General features: G+C 62.2%; 1 protein-coding gene across 2 annotated transcripts; it reads right to left on the bottom strand.

Moving 5' to 3' along the window:
• Positions 1–930: 930 nt before the first annotated feature.
• Positions 931–15,911, bottom strand: Hdac11 (histone deacetylase 11). 2 transcript variants are annotated; one of them, XM_077106201.1, is made up of 10 exons: positions 15,846–15,911; positions 14,883–15,031; positions 13,228–13,328; positions 6,669–6,785; positions 5,987–6,029; positions 4,680–4,756; positions 3,735–3,797; positions 3,320–3,416; positions 1,978–2,156; positions 931–1,829 (listed from the first exon to the last, which is right to left on the bottom strand). In XM_077106201.1, coding segments are annotated over exons 1-10 (1,044 nt in total). In that variant the 5' UTR covers positions 15,848–15,911; the 3' UTR covers positions 931–1,613. The 2 variants fall into 2 exon arrangements, with proteins under 2 accessions (XP_076962316.1, XP_076962315.1); XM_077106200.1 differs by lacking the exon at positions 15,846–15,911 and adding an exon at positions 15,549–15,673.
• Positions 15,912–17,252: the final 1,341 nt, after the last annotated feature.

The raw sequence follows: 17,252 nt of genomic DNA, 5'->3' as shown, positions 1-17,252 counted from the left end.
CATGACCAGGCCTGACTTCCTGTGGCCTGGATGCTCCCCTTGGTGGCACAGTCAAGGTCGGCCGAGCCCACTGCTGGCCTGTCCCCAGCCCTGACGTCCCTGTCCCTGGCACTCTGTCAACTCTGAGGGGACACCCTGCTCCCACCCAGGAGAGGTCGCCAAGGGACACCCTTGTCACTCGGTCCCCACCTGCCTCCGGTCCCCTCATGGGCTCACACAGACCCCAGGACCAGAGACCCCTCCCCCTCCCGCCCTCCCAGACCCCAACCCAAGCGGCCTCGGCCCGGGCACTAGGATGGACAGCAGCCCAGGTGGGGTCACCGCCCTGGGCTCCCGTCTGTCCCCTCAGTCCCTGGGAGGCAGGGGACCCGCCCCAGGAAGACACGGCAGCCAGTCCAGTCAAGAGCCTTTATGGGTCTCGGGGACAGAAGCCCCACAGGGACAAACTGTGGCCCGGAGGTCCCCGGCCTGCGCTGGGCACAGGTGGCTGTGGGGCCCTTGGGTCGGATCCAGGGCACCACGGGGGGAGGGACCCTGCTGGGCCTGGGCTCTGCTGCAGGGGACGGTGTGGGGACAGCCTGGGATCGGGGACCTTGCCCGGCCCCAGCACGGGGTGCGAGGGACACTGCAGGAGCCCGAGGATGCACCTGGAGGGTCCCCGTCACCCCACACCCGAGGGGACTCTGAGTGACCCTTCAGGGCAGAGGTGGCGGATGGGCCAGCGGCAGGCACTCGGCTCTGTGCACGGGGACAGGAGGAGGACCTGGGGACTCGGGGCGAGGCCAGTGGAGATCCAGGCCCAGGACCCGCCCCGGCCGCCACCAGCCCGGGACAGAGACCTCGCTGCCACCACCCTGACCCCCCACCTGGGCCTCGGTTCTGTGGGACCCGGCCCCGCTCTCCCTGGTGTCCCCTCCCTGCCGCCCCGCACCCCCCAGGCCCCTTCTGAGCCCACAGGTCGTCCCCGGGACCTGCCCCTGCGGCTGAGTGGGGAGCCACGGGGTGTCCTGGGCCCCTCGTCACCACACGGGGACCCCGCGGGAGCAGGCCCAGACCTTGCTTTATTGGGGGGACCCCAGACTGGAGAGCCCACCTGTGTCCCTGCCCCAGGTCCCACGCCACACGGCTGGGGACACAGGCCCCCCGGGCGCCTGGCGCTGGGCTGTCCTCGGCAGCGTGGCTCCTGACACCTGAGGCACGGGACAGTGGGACAGCCACCTGCGACTGGGGGAGAGCCCAGCAGGGTGCAGATGGGGACTTCCTCTGTGTCACCAACCAGGACGTGTCCAAACCACAGGGCCCGGGCCCCCTGGCCTCCTGGCCCCCTGGCCTCCTGGCCTCCTCTCCTGTTCTGAAGACCTGCGGCCTCCACAGGGCCTGGTCCGACCCTGGACCCAGGGGATCTTGCCTGGCCGCTGTCCTGCCCACGGGGACTAGGGACCCGGGCGGGGAGCAGAGGGGCCACGGCAGGCCCTCCTCTGGCGCAGGCGGGGACGGCTCGGCCCTCCTTCCCCTCGGTGCGCTGGGCGCCCAGGGCCCCACAGGGTGGACACGGCACTAGAGCAGGTGGTGGCGGGCCGGAGACAGGCTGGTGCCACCTAGCGCAGCGCAGGTCAGGACACCGAGGGCGAGAGCAGCGGGGTGTCTGAGCTCTGGGTGGAGATGCTGGGTGACTGGGGTCCGATGAGATCCAGGTTGCGCAGGTTGAGGATGGAGTCGGCGATGATGCGGGCCGTGCGCTTCTGGTAGCCCCCCGAGGTCACCATGAGGATAGGGATCTGCCGGCTTCGGACCACCCGGAACACCAGCTCGTCCCGCTTCACGATGCCCTGTGCGGGGATGGGGAGTGGAAGTCCTGCTGCAGATCTAGCCCTGCTCCGGCCTGCTGTGGCTTCCACCTACAGGCTCCCAGCTTCCCTGCTGCTGCAGAATCCCCCAGAGCCCGTGCCCCCCCCCCCCCCCAGCATCAGGACCTACCTCTGGGCTGATGGCCAGTCCCCCGAGGCGGTCCCCCTCGAGGACATCGGTGCCAGCGTTGTAGATCACCACGTCCGGGCTGTGCTCCTGCAGGGCCTTCTCCATGTTCCTCTCCACCTTGTGCAGGTACTCCTCGTCCTCCGTGCCCCAGTCCAGCTCCACCTTGCGCCTGATGGCCTCTGGGACAGGGGGACACAGAGTGCCCATGTGCAGGGGGACTGGGGCTCAGGATGGGGAAGCCCGTGAGCCATCGGGGCTCAGTCACTTGGACCACACTCGTGGCAGACTCACCCGCACCCCAGGCAGCAGTGGCCTTGTTATGGTCTGGGTGTGGGGTACCACCCAGGCCCAGGGGAGAAAGGCTGGTAGACAACCTGTGGAAGCACCAGAAGGGGCTGGACCTTTAAGAGGCGGAGCCAAATGGAAGGAAGTGATGTCACTAGGGGCGTGGCAGGGCCTTTAAGAGGCAGAGCCAAATGGAAGGAAGTGATGTCAGCGGGGGTGTGGCTGAACCTTTGAGAGGTGGAGCCAAGCAAAAGGAAGTGATGTCACTGGGGGCGGGGCTCCACTGCTCGCTCTCTGCTGCCCCTGTGCTCCCTGCCATGACCTGCTGCTCTGCCACAGGCCCCAATTCATGGCGCCAACTGTCCACAGACCTGAGCCCCCAAAACACTGATCCAGACCCACCTATCCTTCCTGTAAGGTGGCCACCTCAGGTGTTTTGTCACAGAGGTGAAAAGCTGAGGGTCCCAGGCCCCTGCCTGCAGAACGGGCAGGTTCCCGCCCTCCAGCCTCATCTGGGCATCTCAGCCTTTTGGTGGACGAGTTTAACCCACTTTCCTTTATTATTCAGGAACGTGCACTTGAACTTATTTTGCCATCTTATTTTGTGTCTCCTCTTTTCTTGTCTGTCCGCTGGTTCCCCTGACATGTGGACACTGTGGTCTTAGGTGGGTCTAGTGACTTCATTTATTTTTGGTCCTGAGGATTGAACCCAGGGGACCTTCACCCCTGAGCCCCGTCCCCAGTTCTTTTTATATTTAGAGACAGGGCCTCGCTGAGTTGCTCAGGGCCTCACTAAGTTGAGGCTGGCCTCCACCTCCCAATCCTCCTGCCTCAGCCTCCCGAGCTGCTGAGATTACATGCGTGGACCACTGTGCCTGGCTCTAGTGACTTCTACAGGTCCTAGCGTCCTTATGTGTCAAAGGGGAACAACCCCCACCTTGTAGGGATACTGAGGAAAAAAGGAGGAGACTTCTATGGGGTTCGAAATGTAGGACGCTCGGGGAGGCAGCCCCATCCGAGTAAGCGTGCATTGGGGATGCAGGGGACAGCAGCTTACGCTTGGCAAAGCGGTCCCCGGGGTAGATGTGGCGGTTGTAGACGTCCATGATATACACACGCTTGTCGTCCATGAAGTCTCGCTCGTGCCCGTTGCCCTGGGAGGACACGGAGGCTGGCTCTCGGGCAGGAGCCCTGGGGACGCAGGACTCGCCCACCCCACCCTCCCGTGTGACACTCCCCTGTACGGGGCAGCGTGGCTTGCCCTTGAGGACAGAAGCTCTGTGGCTGGGATCCAGACTCGGACCTGGCTTCTGATCTGCAGGAGGACCGGAGGGGACAGAGGCCTCATGCAGGACATTCTCAGAAGGAGGAAGCCCTCCGCATAGGGTTGGGGGGGACAGGAGCTGCTGGGGACACAGGGAGGGAGTCCCCTGCCACAGGGGATGCGGGGCGGGGCTCCCACGGGCGCTCACCTGATGGGCATCGAGGTCGATGATGGTGGCCTTGGAGACGCCGTCCACTCGCTCAAAGAGAAACTGCCAAGGCAGGGGAGGGCAGGCGTGAGGACCCAGCAGGGCAGAGGACAGGGGGACGCGAGGGCACAGGGCACAGGCCCGCTCACCAGTGGGCCCGAGGGTCACTGCCCGGGAGAGCTGTGTGGGCAGAGGTCAGACCCCGGGCCTCCCCACACTCCCCTGGAAACGCTCAGAGGTTGGGGGACCCCCCCACCCTTGCACTTCGCTCCCCAGACTTTCTGACACTGGGGCCGGGGGACTTTGTCCTCTGAGCCCCGTCCCCAGCCCTGTTCTGTGTTTTGTTTAGACACAGGGTCTCGCTGGGTTGCTGAGGGCCTCGCTTTGGCTGAGGCTGGCCTCCACCTTGCCATCCTCCTGCCTCGGCCTCCCCAGCTGCTGGGATGACAGATGGGCCCCGAGGCCCGGCTTCCCCGGCTTTGCCTCCTGCAGGGCCGAGCCCTTGAGCCTCCTCTGGAAGCCTCCCTCCTTCTTTCCCCTCCTGCCTTCCCCCGGTCTCTGTGCTTCCCTCCTCCCGAGGGTCATAGTGGCTGAGCCCCGGCCCGTCCCCACACCCAGCAGGAGGCCACTGCAGAGTGGCTGGGGGCTCTGGGGTCCGGCAGCCCTGAGGGCCACCCCCAGCACACTCTGGTGCGTGACAAGCCCCGCTGGGCCTCAGTCTCCCTGGGAGTCCCCTGTGTGGGTCCAGCCGTGGGGGACAACTGGCGGGGCAGGGCGCACGGTGGGCGCTGGCTGCTGCCAGGTCCCCGTTGCTGGGTCCCTTGCTATACCCCTTGGCCCCCTGGTCCCCTACCTCACTGACCACCCCTGGCCAGTGCCTGGCCCCACAGAACTCAGGACCCCAGGTCCCTGGAGCCCGGCCCCCGCCCGCGTTCGGGGACACACCTTGATGGCCAGTGTGATGTCCGCGTAGGCACAGAAGCCCCCGCCCCGGTCGCTAGAGCAGTGGTGGAAGCCGCCCCCTGCAGAGGGCAGATGGCGGTCAGGGCCACGGTCAGGGCCACCACGGTCCCCTCCAGCCCCAGGTGGGCAGAGGGCCGGGAGCCCCCAGACCACCCTACAACTCCTGGGGGACCCGAGCCGCAGGCTGCTCTGAATGGACCCACACCAGCCCCGGGAGCCACATCCGGGGGGCGGGCGCAGTCCTCCCACCAACCAGGTCACTGTGCTTGGGTCACAACGCGGTGGCCGCCACCTCAGGGCTCCTCCCAGGGCCCAGCCGGCTGGAGCCTCCCAACAGCCCCGAAGAGGGCACTGTCACCACTAGGCCCGTTTAAAGAGGAGACGTGGGCACAGAGAGGGTCAGCAGTTTGCCCAGGGTCACACAGCTAGGTCGGGGCAGAAGCAGGAGCAAACCTGGCTGGGCCAGGACCCAGACCTTCGGCCAGACCACAGACTTTCCACGGGAGACGGGCCCGGGCCATGGAGACCCCTGGAGGGCATCAGGGGCCCTCATGTGCGCGGGTCACCGTGACACCACCTCTGGGCATCAGCACCCAGAGGTGCCCAGAAGGAGAGACCAGCCTGGCCCTGCGGGGGTCACCGCCAAGGCCCACACGAGCCTCCTGGGTGAACTGCGCCGACTCCGTAGGAGAGGACACCAGGGGGCTCCGCAGAGTGTGAGTGCTGTGTCCCCAAGAGGGAGTGACAGGGCGAGGGAGCCGAGCTTGTGCGAGAGTCCAGGGCCCGGGAGGCGCTGGGCCCTGAGAAGGCGCGTCTGCCCACCGACGTGTGACCCAGCCTGTGTGCCAGCCCGGGCCCTGGGGACACTGGAGCCTTTCTTTCTTTTTTATGGGGGTGAGGGGGGTACGGGGGACTGAACTCGGGGGCACCGGACCCCTGACCCCGTCCCCAGCCCTTTTTATATTTTATTTAGAGACAGGGTCTCGCTGAGCTGCTCAGGGCCTCGCTAAGTGGCTGAGGCTGGCCTCCAATCTCAGTCCTCCTGCCTCAGCCTCCTGAGCAGCTGGGCAGATGGCGCCTTTCAGGGCCATGTGGGGGCAGGTGTCCTAGCGACCTGCCTGGGGGACGGTCAGGCTCTCTGGAGGGAGGCTGGGGAACTCTAGGTGAGGGTCCCACCTACCAGGTGCCCCGAGGGTGCCTCCAGGTCCCTACCTAAGGGATTTCAGGGTGGCTACCTCTAGTCCCTTCCTGTCCCCAGCCCCCCTCAGCCAGCTCCACCGGGCACTCACCTACGTTGATGGCCCAGCCGCGCTCCACGGCCAGCTTTCCCGCCTTTGGGGACAAACAGAGAGTGAGCAGAGGTGGCCCCTCCACCCGCTCCACCCACGGGGCTCCAGCCAGCTCCCTGTGGCCACCGGGGGAGGACGCAGGAGCCACCCACCCCAGCCCCAGCCCACTCAGCCCTTCCTGGGCCAAACCTGCGCCTGGGCAGGGGAGCAGAATCAAACCGAGGACTTATCACTAGAAGAGGGCGATTTGATTTTGTTTGTTTTGGTCCCAGGAATTGAACCCAGGGCTGCTCAACCCCTGAGCCCCGTCCCCAGCCCTTGTCGTATTTTATTTAGAGACAGGGTCTCCCTGAGTTGCTCAGGGCCTTGCTAAGCGGCTGAGGCTGGCCTCCAACTTGCGATCCTCCTGCCCCAGCCTCCGGAGTAGCCCAGATCACAGGCGTAGCCACTGCGCCCGGCAGAACATGCTCTGGGGGTTAGAGGCACCTTCTATACCAGCAAATATGGCGACTGGAATGGGGGGAAGGAACAGTGAGTTCTAAGGTCCCCAGATGGGAAAGGGTCTTGGAGAAAGGGTCCCTCTTCTGCGGCTTGAGTGACATTTAGGGCTTTGCTCTCCACCCTGAGCGGGGGGCGGGCACCGCAGGGCAGCAGAGGCGCCTGGTGGGCCCATCCTACCTACCATGATGGTTCCTCCTGTCTGGATCCGAAGGGGCCGCAGCACCTTCCTCTGCACAAGGAAGTTGGGGAGGAAGATGACAGGAGGGATCTCTGTGATGGTGGCGACCGCGAAGGACCACTGTGGAGAGAGAGGACCCAGGAACTGAGACTCCCCTCAGCACCCGGGACGGTCTTGGGCCAGCTCCCTGGGTAAACGAGAGCCAGGGCCAGGCACCGCACACTGGCCTGCGATCCTAGCAGCTCGGGAGGCTGAGGCAGGAGGATCACAAGGTGGAGGCCAGCCTCAGCCACTCAGCGAGGCCCTGAGCAACTCAGCGAGACCCTGTCTCTAAATAAAATATAAAAAGGGCTGGGGACGGGGCTCGGGGGTAAAGAACCCCTGGTTCAGTCTCCACCATGGAAGGAAGGGACGGAGGAAGGAGGGACAGAGGACGGGACAGTCGGAGGGAGGGCATGGCTGCTACAGCCACCCGCCCCTCCCAGGCCAGGCTGCAGGACCAGGTCAGCCCCAAGGTCCTGGGCACCTGAAGCCCTTGGCTGCCCTCTGGTGTCCACAGCAAGAACTGCAGCCGGGTGGACCTAGGCTGGCCTGGGCGCCTGGCCAGGGACCCTGCGGCCCTGCACAGTCTTCTGCTCTTGAGTGTGTTAGACGCCCCTGTGAGTGAAGGGCCCAGACAAGCCGGGAGCCGGGGCCAGGGGTGCGCACCTGTCATCCCAGTGGCTCAGGAGGCTGAGGCAGGAGGATCGCAAGGTGGAGGCCAGCCTCAGCCACTTAGCAAGGCCCTGAGCCACTCAGCAAGACCCTGTCTCTAAATAAAATATAAACAGGGCTGGGGACGGGCTCAGTGGGTCAGCATCCCTACGGGGCGGTGGGTGACCGGTGGGTGACACCGTCGCTGCAGCAGTGGGGAGCCACAGTGCTGTCCCAAGCTGCTCCAGTGTGAAGCAGAGGGCAGAGGCACAGGACTGGGCACTGCTGAGCGGCCGTAGCTGGCCCAGGAGGCCCTCTGCTAACCCCACGCAGCAAGGGCTCTGGACGGAAGTGGGGTGGGGACAGGCTGGCTGGCAGCGGTCTCTTCTCTGGGCCCTGCCCTGGGCTGTGTGATTTTGGACACAGCCCTTGCCCTCTCTGTGCTTTGGGCTCCCCATCTGCAAACAGGGCCTGGAGTGAGCCTGTCCTCGGCCATCTCCACTACCCGGACCTGGGCTGCCCTGGGCCCCTCGGCTCTCCCTTCCTGCGATACTTGTCCCCGGTGGTCACTGCGTCCCTCACTAGGGTGGCAGCACCTTGCCTGCCCTCCCCGCCCAGGATGCTCCTGGAACCGCCCGCAGCCGGGTCCCCACCCCTGGCTCTGCTCCTAAGGCTGTGGTGGCCCAAGGGTGGCAGCATCAGCACTGAGAATACGTCACACAGGCCAAAGCGCAGGCCACACCAGGGACATCGGGGACATCGGATCCCAAAGTCCCGGGTGGCGGCGGCAGGCACAGGTTGGGACGAGCCACGCGGGTGGTCAGGACCGACCTGAGGCTGCACCCGGGACACCTGGGCCAGGCAGGGCAGGGCACACAGCCAGGCCCACCCTGAAACCTTCTGCCCACCCGCCCTGCTACAGAGACCCCACTATCCTGCGGCTGGGTCTCCTCTGTGGACATCCTCACAGAGGTCTGGACTCAGGAGTGTGGTCAAGGAGGGACCGGCCACCTCACTGTTCCCGTGGAAGTGACTCTGCCCCGTCCCCAGTCCTTTTTACATTCTATTTAGAGACAGGGTCTCATTGAGTTGCTTAGGGCCTTGCTAAATTGCTGAGGCTGGCCTCCACCTTGTGATCCTCCTTCCTCAGCCTCCTGAGCCGCTGGGATTAGAGGACTATGCCACTAGACCCGGCCATCCCTAGGCCTTTTTATTTTTTATATTGAGACAGGGTCTTGCTAAATGGCTGAGGGCCACGCTAAGTTACTGAGGCTATTCTCCAACTTGCGATCCTCCTGCCTCAGCCTCCCAAGTTGCTGGGAGGACAGGCATGCGCCATCGTGCCTGGCCAAAGGGCATTTATTTTTTAACCTAAACACAAAAACAAAATAAACCAGACAATACCCACAGTGAATATCATGATGGTAAACGGCTTTCCACCTAAAGTCAGTGCTAAGACAAAGTTGCCTGCTTTGCCGATTCTACTCAACACAGTATTAGAGGGTCAAGCCTGAGCAATTAAGCAAGAAAAATAAATAAAAATGCAAGAAGTAGAACTCAGTCTGTCCACAGAGGGCACCATGACAGACCCAGAAGATCCCGGAGAATGTACACCTGCAAACACTGACGTGAGAACAACACGGCAGAGTTGCAGGATATAAGATCCGTTTGCAAAAATCAGTTGTCTCTCTAAAAACGAAACCAAGGAGGCCGTTCCATTAACAGCTTCGAGAAGAATCAACATGCTTGAGAATGAATCTAACCACAAGGTCAAAGACTGAGCTACAGAAAACTAGAAAACACCCCGAAAGAGATGAAAGAAAACCTCAGCGAACGGAAAGACATCCCATGTTCATGGATCGGGAGACCAAACGCGGGGAAGAGGCAGGACCTCCCAAGGAGGCCCACAGACTGGAGGCAGCCCCTGTCAGAAAAGGGACAAGTGGACCCTATAATGCATACGGACTCTCAAAGAAGCCCAGGTGGCCAAAAACAATCTGGAAACAGAAGGACCAAGTTGGTTTGGGAGTCCGCATGTCGAGACCTGTCACAGAGACCCAGGGATGAGACCGGCTGACAGACGGCAGACCCAGGGGTCAGGGGCACGGACGTGGGAGCCCAGGAACAGGTCCACACACCTGTGGCATCTGTCCACCAGGTACCGGGACCACTCGACGGAGGTAAGAAAACACTCTCCTTGAGAGAACTGGAAACCCACATGGAAAAGGACGAAGCTGGACTCTAACCTCACACCACGTGGACAATAAGTCTCAGGCACCGGGGATTGAACCCAGGGACACTCAACCACGGGCCCCGTCCCCAGCCCTATTTCGTATTTTATTTAGAGACAGGGTCTCGCTGAGCTGCTTAGGGCCTCGCAGTTGCTGAGGCTGGCCTTGAACTCACAATCCTCCTGCCTCAGCCTCCCCAGCCGCGGGGATGACAGGCGTGGGCCACGGCGCCCATCCTAGGGGTAAATCTTTATGAGCTTGAATTTGGCAATGGGATTTCCACTTGGCCCAGCCATGGATTTTATCAGAATAGTTTTAAAGAGGAGAGAGGGAAGAGGAGAGGGAGAGGGAGAGACAGAGACAGACTGACGGACTCCAAGTTTCCCATTCGCTCCCTCTCTACCAGGGACTTCTGCCCCCAGGAGCTGAGGTCGGTGACTCCATTACTTGGTAATTTTGTTTGTTGACTGGCTTTCCGACCTTTCAGCTCCACAGGGAAAGGAGTTGGCCTCCTATGTTCCATCCTAGCCCTGCAGCACCCACAACAATGTTGGGCTCCTGGGCGTCCACTGGAGTGGCGTGTGACCGGCGCAGCCTGGCACAGGGTGCCCAGGGACACAGGCCCACGCTGCCCAGCACAGACCCGGACTGCAAGACAAAGGGTCATGGATGTCCGCAGAAGGCAGGAGCCCAGCACTGGCTGCGCCCAACTGCCTCCCTCCATGGGCAGCTCTGGACCTTGCACACAGTAGGTGCTCAGTAAACGTGTGTTTCCCTGCTCTGGTGTTTTGTTGCAAACATCTGATGGCTTTTCTCCTCCGTGCCCTATATGCATGGACACTCCTGCAGGGCCGGGCATGAAGCCCAGAACCGGGGTGGGGACAGAGAGGGACACAGCAGGAGACAGGGCGACCATTACGTAACTCACAGAGAACAGCCAGGGAGCTGTTCTCGGGGACTCCTGAGGGGACACTGCAGGGCTCTGTCCTCAATCCGAAGAGAAACCCCACGCAGGAGGGTGGGCGGGGCCACTGCAGGCCACCGGCACCTCGTCCCCCACAGCCCAGCCTCTCCTGATGGCCCAGCCTTCCTGGCCACCAGGGGGTCCCTCCTCTCCATGGGAAACCAAGAGCCCTCCCCTTCCCGGTCTGTGGCACCTTCTCCCTTCACAGCTCCACTGGCTTGTCACCTCCTTGTCGTCTCTGGTGACGGCTCAAACCTCACCGCCTCACTTGATGCTCTCTCTCTCTCTCTCTCTCTCTTTTGTTTTTTTTTTGGTACCAGGGATTGACCTCAAAAACCCTCAACCCCTGAGCCCCATCCCCAGCCCCACTTTGTACTTTATTTAGAGACAGGGTCTCACTGAATTGCTTAGGGCCTCACTTTTGCAGAGGCTGGCCTCCAACTTGCAATCCTCCTGCCTCAGCCTCCTGAGCGTCTGGGATGACCTAAAATGCTCTTGTGCGATTTTCTCGGTTTCAAGCCTCCACAACTGACTGCAAATCCACACAGGCAGGAAGCCTGAGCCGCATTCTTCTCTTGGCGCTCAGCACACCACTGGCATGGAATAACGTGTGTGGCCTGACAGTTCTTCACCTTAGTAGGCATCTTGGAAATCATCACATTTCCCCTTTCGCTCTGGTTGCCAGGGAGCTCCATGCTGAATGGGCAGCCCACCTAGTACCTTCACTTTCCCCTTTAGTTGCCAAGCCTGCGTTCTCCTCCGGCCTCAGTCTATACCTAGGATTGTCCCTGCTCAGACCTTTTAAATCATAACTCTTTATCACGAAGCAAGCTGCTCCTGGGTTTTTGGAAGGAAGAGGCCAGGAATGGACACTTCCCTAGAAGTTCCCCAAATGGGCACAGCCCTGGAGCCTGACCCCCCCTATCTTAACTTGGTTCCATTCTGATCTGACCCCTCCCTGTCCCAACTCAGTCCCTCCGGCCCCTGCCCTATGCTGGCTCTTGGGACCATAACAGATGCGTCCTCCTGGTCCAGCCCCTGGGTTATCCACTGGGGTCCCCTGGGACCGTCCGCCTGGACCCCCGGGAAACCAGGGACGCCAAGCCTCACACCCCTCTCTCCTGGGGGCCGGGTTCAGCCTCTCTCTGCTGACAGGGAGAGCTCTGGCTCTGGCCTCACCCAGGACCCCCCCAGCCCGGCCAGGAGGGGAGGACCGGGAGGTCCCAGGGCTGCGGGATGTCCTGCTGGGTCACCCCTCCTGGCCATCTTGAGCAGGCCCAGCCTCTCTCTGGGCCTCGCTTTTCTACCCACACATCAGGGGCCTGCTGACCTCTGGTGGCCACGTGACTGAGTCCACTGTGAGTCCAGCCAGGCAGCTGGGGGTCAGGCCTCGCTGCCACGGCCCCACCCCCGAGGCGGGCTGGCAGGAGCAGATCCCCAGCAGCCACACACTCCCGCCTGCTCTCTGCTCCCACTAACGGGGCCCAAATGCCCGGGCCCTCGGAACCTTAGCCACTAACAGGAGCTGTGAGGTCTCCTCCAGAGAGGGGTCCTCAGTGGGCAGCCGGGGAGCCCAGGTTGGTCTCCACGTGGACTTTTAAAATCTTATAACAAGCCCACCTGTCATCCCAGCGGCTCAGGAGGCTGAGGCAGGAGGATGGCAAGGTGGAGGCCAGCCTCAGCCACTTAGTAAGGCCCTGAGCAACTCAGGGAGACCCTGTCTCTAAATAAAAATAAATAAAAAGGGCTGGGGACGGGGCTCAGGGGTTAAGCAGCCTGGGTTTAATCCCTGGTGCCCAAAAGAAAAAAAAATGAGTTGCCACATTCATAAATAAGAAAGTCTCATTTAATTTCTCTTAGAAAGCCAGGTGCACTGGCCACACAGGGCCCACCGTGGACCACCGTGGACCTGCACAGCAGCCACAGCAGTCCTCCAGTGTGTCCCTGGTCTGTCGCCTGCCCACCAACTTCTTTATGTCCCCTTCTGATCCCTGGGGATGGTTGAACTAGTTTTGAGCCCAACAGGTTATGGCAAGTCTTTATGAGAAATCCTTGGAACTGAATCTTAAAGTTCAGCCTAATATAAAAACAGGCAGAAGCAGAAGAGGGGGAGGTGGAAGGGGACAGGGGCCAGGGTCTCCTCTCCCCCACTGCAGTCATCCCAGCAGGGTCTCTGAGATCTGTTTGCAGAGCCCAGACTGAAAGTTACCAATGTAGAAGTGACTGCGTCCCTCGAAGCAGAAGGTTCAGGAGAAAACCCTTGTTTCTCTCCTTCTTTTCTTTCTTTCTTTTTTGGTACCAGGGATTGAACCCAGGTTGACTACCCCCTGAGCCCCGTCCCCAGCCCTTTTTTCTATTTTATTTAGAGACAGGGTCTCGCTGAGTTGCTACATTGCTGAGGCTGGCCTCCAACTTGCGATCCTCCTGCCTCAGCCTCCCACTGGGATCATAGACGTGCGCCACGGAGCCCAGGTGAAAGCCCTGTTTCCACATCTCCTGACCGTGGGGAGCTCACTACACACCAAGAAGGCTTTCTGTGGCCTCTGTCTTCTCCTCCAGAGAGAAGTGACTCCCATGTTCCTCCTTCAATAGGAACAGAGAGGGTGGCCTGAGGCCCAGCGCCCACTCTGGCCACACCCCTGGTGGGAGGAGCCTCAGGTCCCCAGCGCCCTACCTTAAGCTCGTTGAGGTAGCGCCTCGTGTGCACCACCAGCAGGTCCTCCTCCGAGGCCTCCCGAGCCTCCACCAGCATGCCGTCTGACAGCAGGTTTTCCTCTGCAACAGACAGACAGACAGCGCTGCTTCCTCCCGCTCAGCTCCCGCCCACCTGGCCCTCCCCGGCTGCAGCCTGGACCTGCACAGCCCTGTCCCCAGAGCTGGGCACTGTGGGCCTGGGGCATCCTGACCCCGGGCTGCCTCAGGCTTCCCAGGCCACCAATGCAGCAGGCCTCTCCTCCACGCCCACCTGGCCTCTGCTCACATCTCTGTCACCAAGCCTGAGCGCCAGTTGAACCACAGCCACCAGCCAGGACTGGATGACGTAGCTGTTTCATGGCTTCTTTTTAACCATGACCTTCTATTTTTGGCACGTGAGACTGGCTTTTCCCATTTAGATGACATAATGTTTCCTCTTATATCAAATTTAAGTTTGTTTAAAAAAAAAAAACAACCCAGAGGCGAAGTCATTAAAAATACACAGTAAATAGTGGAACAGGTGGTATGAAGAGCCTGGCAGGCTCCCAAGAGTGGTTTGCAAGTGACTGGTGTTTGGGCAACACGGCGTGATTTCCATCTCCCTTACGTCGACAAGATTTGCTCCATTTTGCAAAAGAAGAACCTGTGGCAGTTGCCCATGCCTAGAAACTCAGCCACTCTGGAGGCAGAGGCAGGAGGATCGCAAGGTGGAGGCCAGCCTCAGCCACGTAGCAAGGCCCTAAGCAACTCAGGGAGACCCTGTCTCTAAATAAAATACAAAATAGGGCTGGGGAGGGGGCTCATGGTTGAGGGCCCCTGAGTTCAATCCCAGGTCCAAATAAATAAAAAAGCAACAGAAATCAGCCCTGGTGGGAACCAACTAGTGCCATACGTTTTCTATATAGAGCTCCAAGCAGGAACTCCATTCCAGAATATTCCATGGCTCCTTCCTTGGCAGGGCATCCAAGGCCCCTTGCCCCATGGCTCCTGCCTCCCTCCCATGCTCATCCTCGGGAGCCCGAGCCTCGCTCTAGCTTTTGTGAAAAAGAGAACCGGGCTTAGGTGTCAAGGACAGGCTCGCCCCAAGGGAGGACCTTGTTCATGGTGTGATCAGGAGGGACGGTCAGTTCCCAGGGCATTAGTTTGGATGCTCTGAAGGAGAAGCTTCCAGGATAAGCCAGGAGTGGGCGGAGCCTGCAGACTCCCCCTGGGCTTCAGGCTCCCAGGGCGCTGTGTGTTTTAGGCATGTTTGCAACCTTTCTGGGCCCAGTTTCCCCATCTGTCATCAGCCAACGTTGGAGCAAAAGCGCTCCAGGTCCCAGGTTCTCTGAGTGGGTATTAGAGTCCTTCAGACTCCCACGTCCCTGGGTCTAGCGTTAGCCAGCTCCCCGCTCTGGGTCTGAGGGGCAGAGCGGGGATTTCATCCCCAGCAGTGGGGAGCCACAGAGGGTGAGTCAGGAACGCATCGTGCTTGGGAGTCTGTTCTGGAAGATGCTTTTGCCACACAGGGAAGAGCGCAAGGGAATGGGATGGTTGAATCCAGAGGTAAGAGTCTGATGCTCCACATGGGGATGAGGATGGGGAGGACCCGGGGGGTGAGGAAGCCCACGCAGGGCCCCAGGAAACCTTCCCTACCTTTTAGGAAATTGATCACCTTGCCCCATTTCCCGGCATCGAAAGGGTGCAGCTTCTCCAGGCCCATGAAGGTAATGTTGTAGCGCGGGGAGTACACGATGGGCCAGTGTGTCTCTGGCACATGCTGGTAGAGCTGGCTTGAGTGTGGCCTTCCATGCACAAGAGGACAGACACAGCTGGGTCAGCCCTGGTGTGCAAAGCAAGCCTCCCTGACCCCTGATCAGCCCCCACTGACCCCCTCTGCTGCAGACAAGGGCCACTTAACAGAAATCAGAATCGGGACAGGTCTGCGCGGAGCCCTTGGCGGCGGGCCCTGAACCAGATTCCAACCCAGTCCTCCCTCCCAGCAGCCGCGGGAGCAGGCGCCACAATCGCACCCGGCTCTCCAGGGACCAGGTGTGCCCAAGGTCACACGCCCAGTCGGTGCAGCAGTCGTCAGCGCACCCAGGTGTGTGGGCCTGCAAGGCCCAGGCCTCCGGGGCCTCCGCCTGGCCCCAGGCTGTGCGGTGGCGGCTGTTGCAAGGGCTGCACAAGTGCATCCAAGGAGCGCGCACGGCAGGGCTCGGGGAGCTGCGGCGCACCCCGGGGCCGGGCGGGGGTCACTTGGGGCCACGCAGCTGTCCCCCTCCTCCCAAGCCGCGCAGCTGCCCCATGGGGACCCGAAACCTGCTCTGGCCGCCGCCGTGGGGACATCCGCACAGCTGCCGGGGCCTGGGCTGGGTCAGGCCGCGCACGAGGCCGCCCCGCCAGCTCCGGGGGCCGTCCCTGCGATCGGAGATGACCAGGGGGCGACCAGCGGGCTGGCCTGCGCACCGGGCCCAGCGACCCTCGCCCGCCATAGTGGGGCCCGCACCTGGCGGGCCGGAGGGGCGGCTGCGCACTCGCGCCCCTGCCCGCAGGGACCCCGGGGACCCCCCGGGCTGCGCTGACGCCCGGATCCGCACCCACCCCCGCCTCACTCACATCGCGGGGCCGGGCCCTCCCAGCGCTGGCCGCCGCTCCGCCACCAGGCAGGGCGGGGCGCGAGCGGGGCGGGGCCGTCTCAGGACACGCCCCTAGCCGCGGCCTGCTAGGCCGGGGAGGCGGAGCTCCTCCCGACTCCGCCCCCCGCGCCTGCGCTGGCGTCACAGAGGGATGAAAGCCCGCGCAGAACTGGAACGCAGAAAGGAGGCCTCGCCCCCAGCGCCCGTCAAACCCGAAGCCCCGCCCTCCTCAGAGGAATACCCAATAGGATCCCGCAACGGTCGGAAGGCCCCCGCCTTCGGGGGCGGGCCGCGTGGTGTTTCACCCCGTGCGTCCAAGAGGAACGTGCGGCGGCGGCCCGCCCCGGGGGCGTGGCCACGCTGCGCCCCGCCCCCGTGCGCGCCGCCCTCTGGGAGCTCTCCTAGTCCGCTCAAACCTGCTTTCCCAGTGCGCGGTGCCAGACCCGCCGTGGGACTCCGGGCCCATGTCTGCGCCTTCTGGACCTGGGCTCGCAGTGGGGAGCTGCGGGGGCGTCGCTCGGGTCTTACCCCCAGTAGAAGTCGCGATCCCTCCTGCTCCGAGGCCACTCCGGCGCCCTCCGGGATCGCAGCCCTCCGCCCGGTCCCGCTGTGGGCAGCTCCGACGGGGGCAGGAACTCCCCGCGCAAGTCCTGCAGGCTCTCGGATCCTCGGTTTCCCCGTCTGTGATCCAGGCTTCAGGGTCCACCGGGGTACCTGTACACAGTCCCCGTCCCCATCCCCCGCCTCGGTATCAGTGCACAGTCCCCGTCCCCCCCCCCCCGCCATGGGACCTGTGCACAGTCCCCGTCCCCATCCCCCGCGACGACCCAGGACGCTGAGACAAGCCCCAGCGACAGCGGGGGGTGTCCGTGGGACTGGAATCCGCGAGGTGCACCCCACAAGAGAGCTCCAGAGAACTCCGACAATGGCCCTCTGTCCGCCTGGCTGTTTGCACGGGTTGGTGCAGCTGACAGAGCGCAGCCAGGATCCAGCAGCTGGGCACCCGGTGGCCCGGCTGCGGGCTCCAGGGCAGAGCCCGCAAGGCACCTGACCACAGGGTCGCGTTGGACCAATGGCTACCGCCCTGACCTTCAGACCCGAATTAAACCCAGGCTCGGTCCTCTGCCCAAACAGTGGCCTGGGGCAACTGAACGTCTGCCCAGCCACCTCGTGGGGCAGTTGCGACAACCAAGAGACGGTAATGTCGCTTGTTGAGAGAGTGCCTATGTATTGTAGCTTCAAGTCTGAACAGTTTATGCTCCATGGAGAGTCTTATAACAGCCCAGGAGGCAATCTGTGTTGTCACCATTGTACAGAAGAGATGGAGGCACAGAAGGGTCAATTGCTCAGAGGTCAGGGACATGGACAGACTGTAGCAATGGAAGGG

Source organism: Callospermophilus lateralis, chromosome 20, assembly GCF_048772815.1.
Source record: "Callospermophilus lateralis isolate mCalLat2 chromosome 20, mCalLat2.hap1, whole genome shotgun sequence".
Classification (NCBI taxonomy): domain Eukaryota; kingdom Metazoa; phylum Chordata; class Mammalia; order Rodentia; family Sciuridae; genus Callospermophilus; species Callospermophilus lateralis.
The sequence above is the reverse complement of the archived record's forward strand: the minus strand, read 5'-3'. Positions and strand labels throughout refer to the sequence as shown.

Coding starts and splice junctions, on each gene's coding strand:
- Hdac11 (XM_077106201.1), bottom strand. Junction 6,786..13,227: donor GCTACCTCAACGAGCTTAAG/GTAGGGCGCTGG, acceptor CTCTCTCCACAG/TGGTCCTTCGCGGTCGCCAC. Junction 3,417..3,734: donor TCGACCTCGATGCCCATCAG/GTGAGCGCCCGT, acceptor GTGTCCTCCCAG/GGCAACGGGCACGAGCGAGA.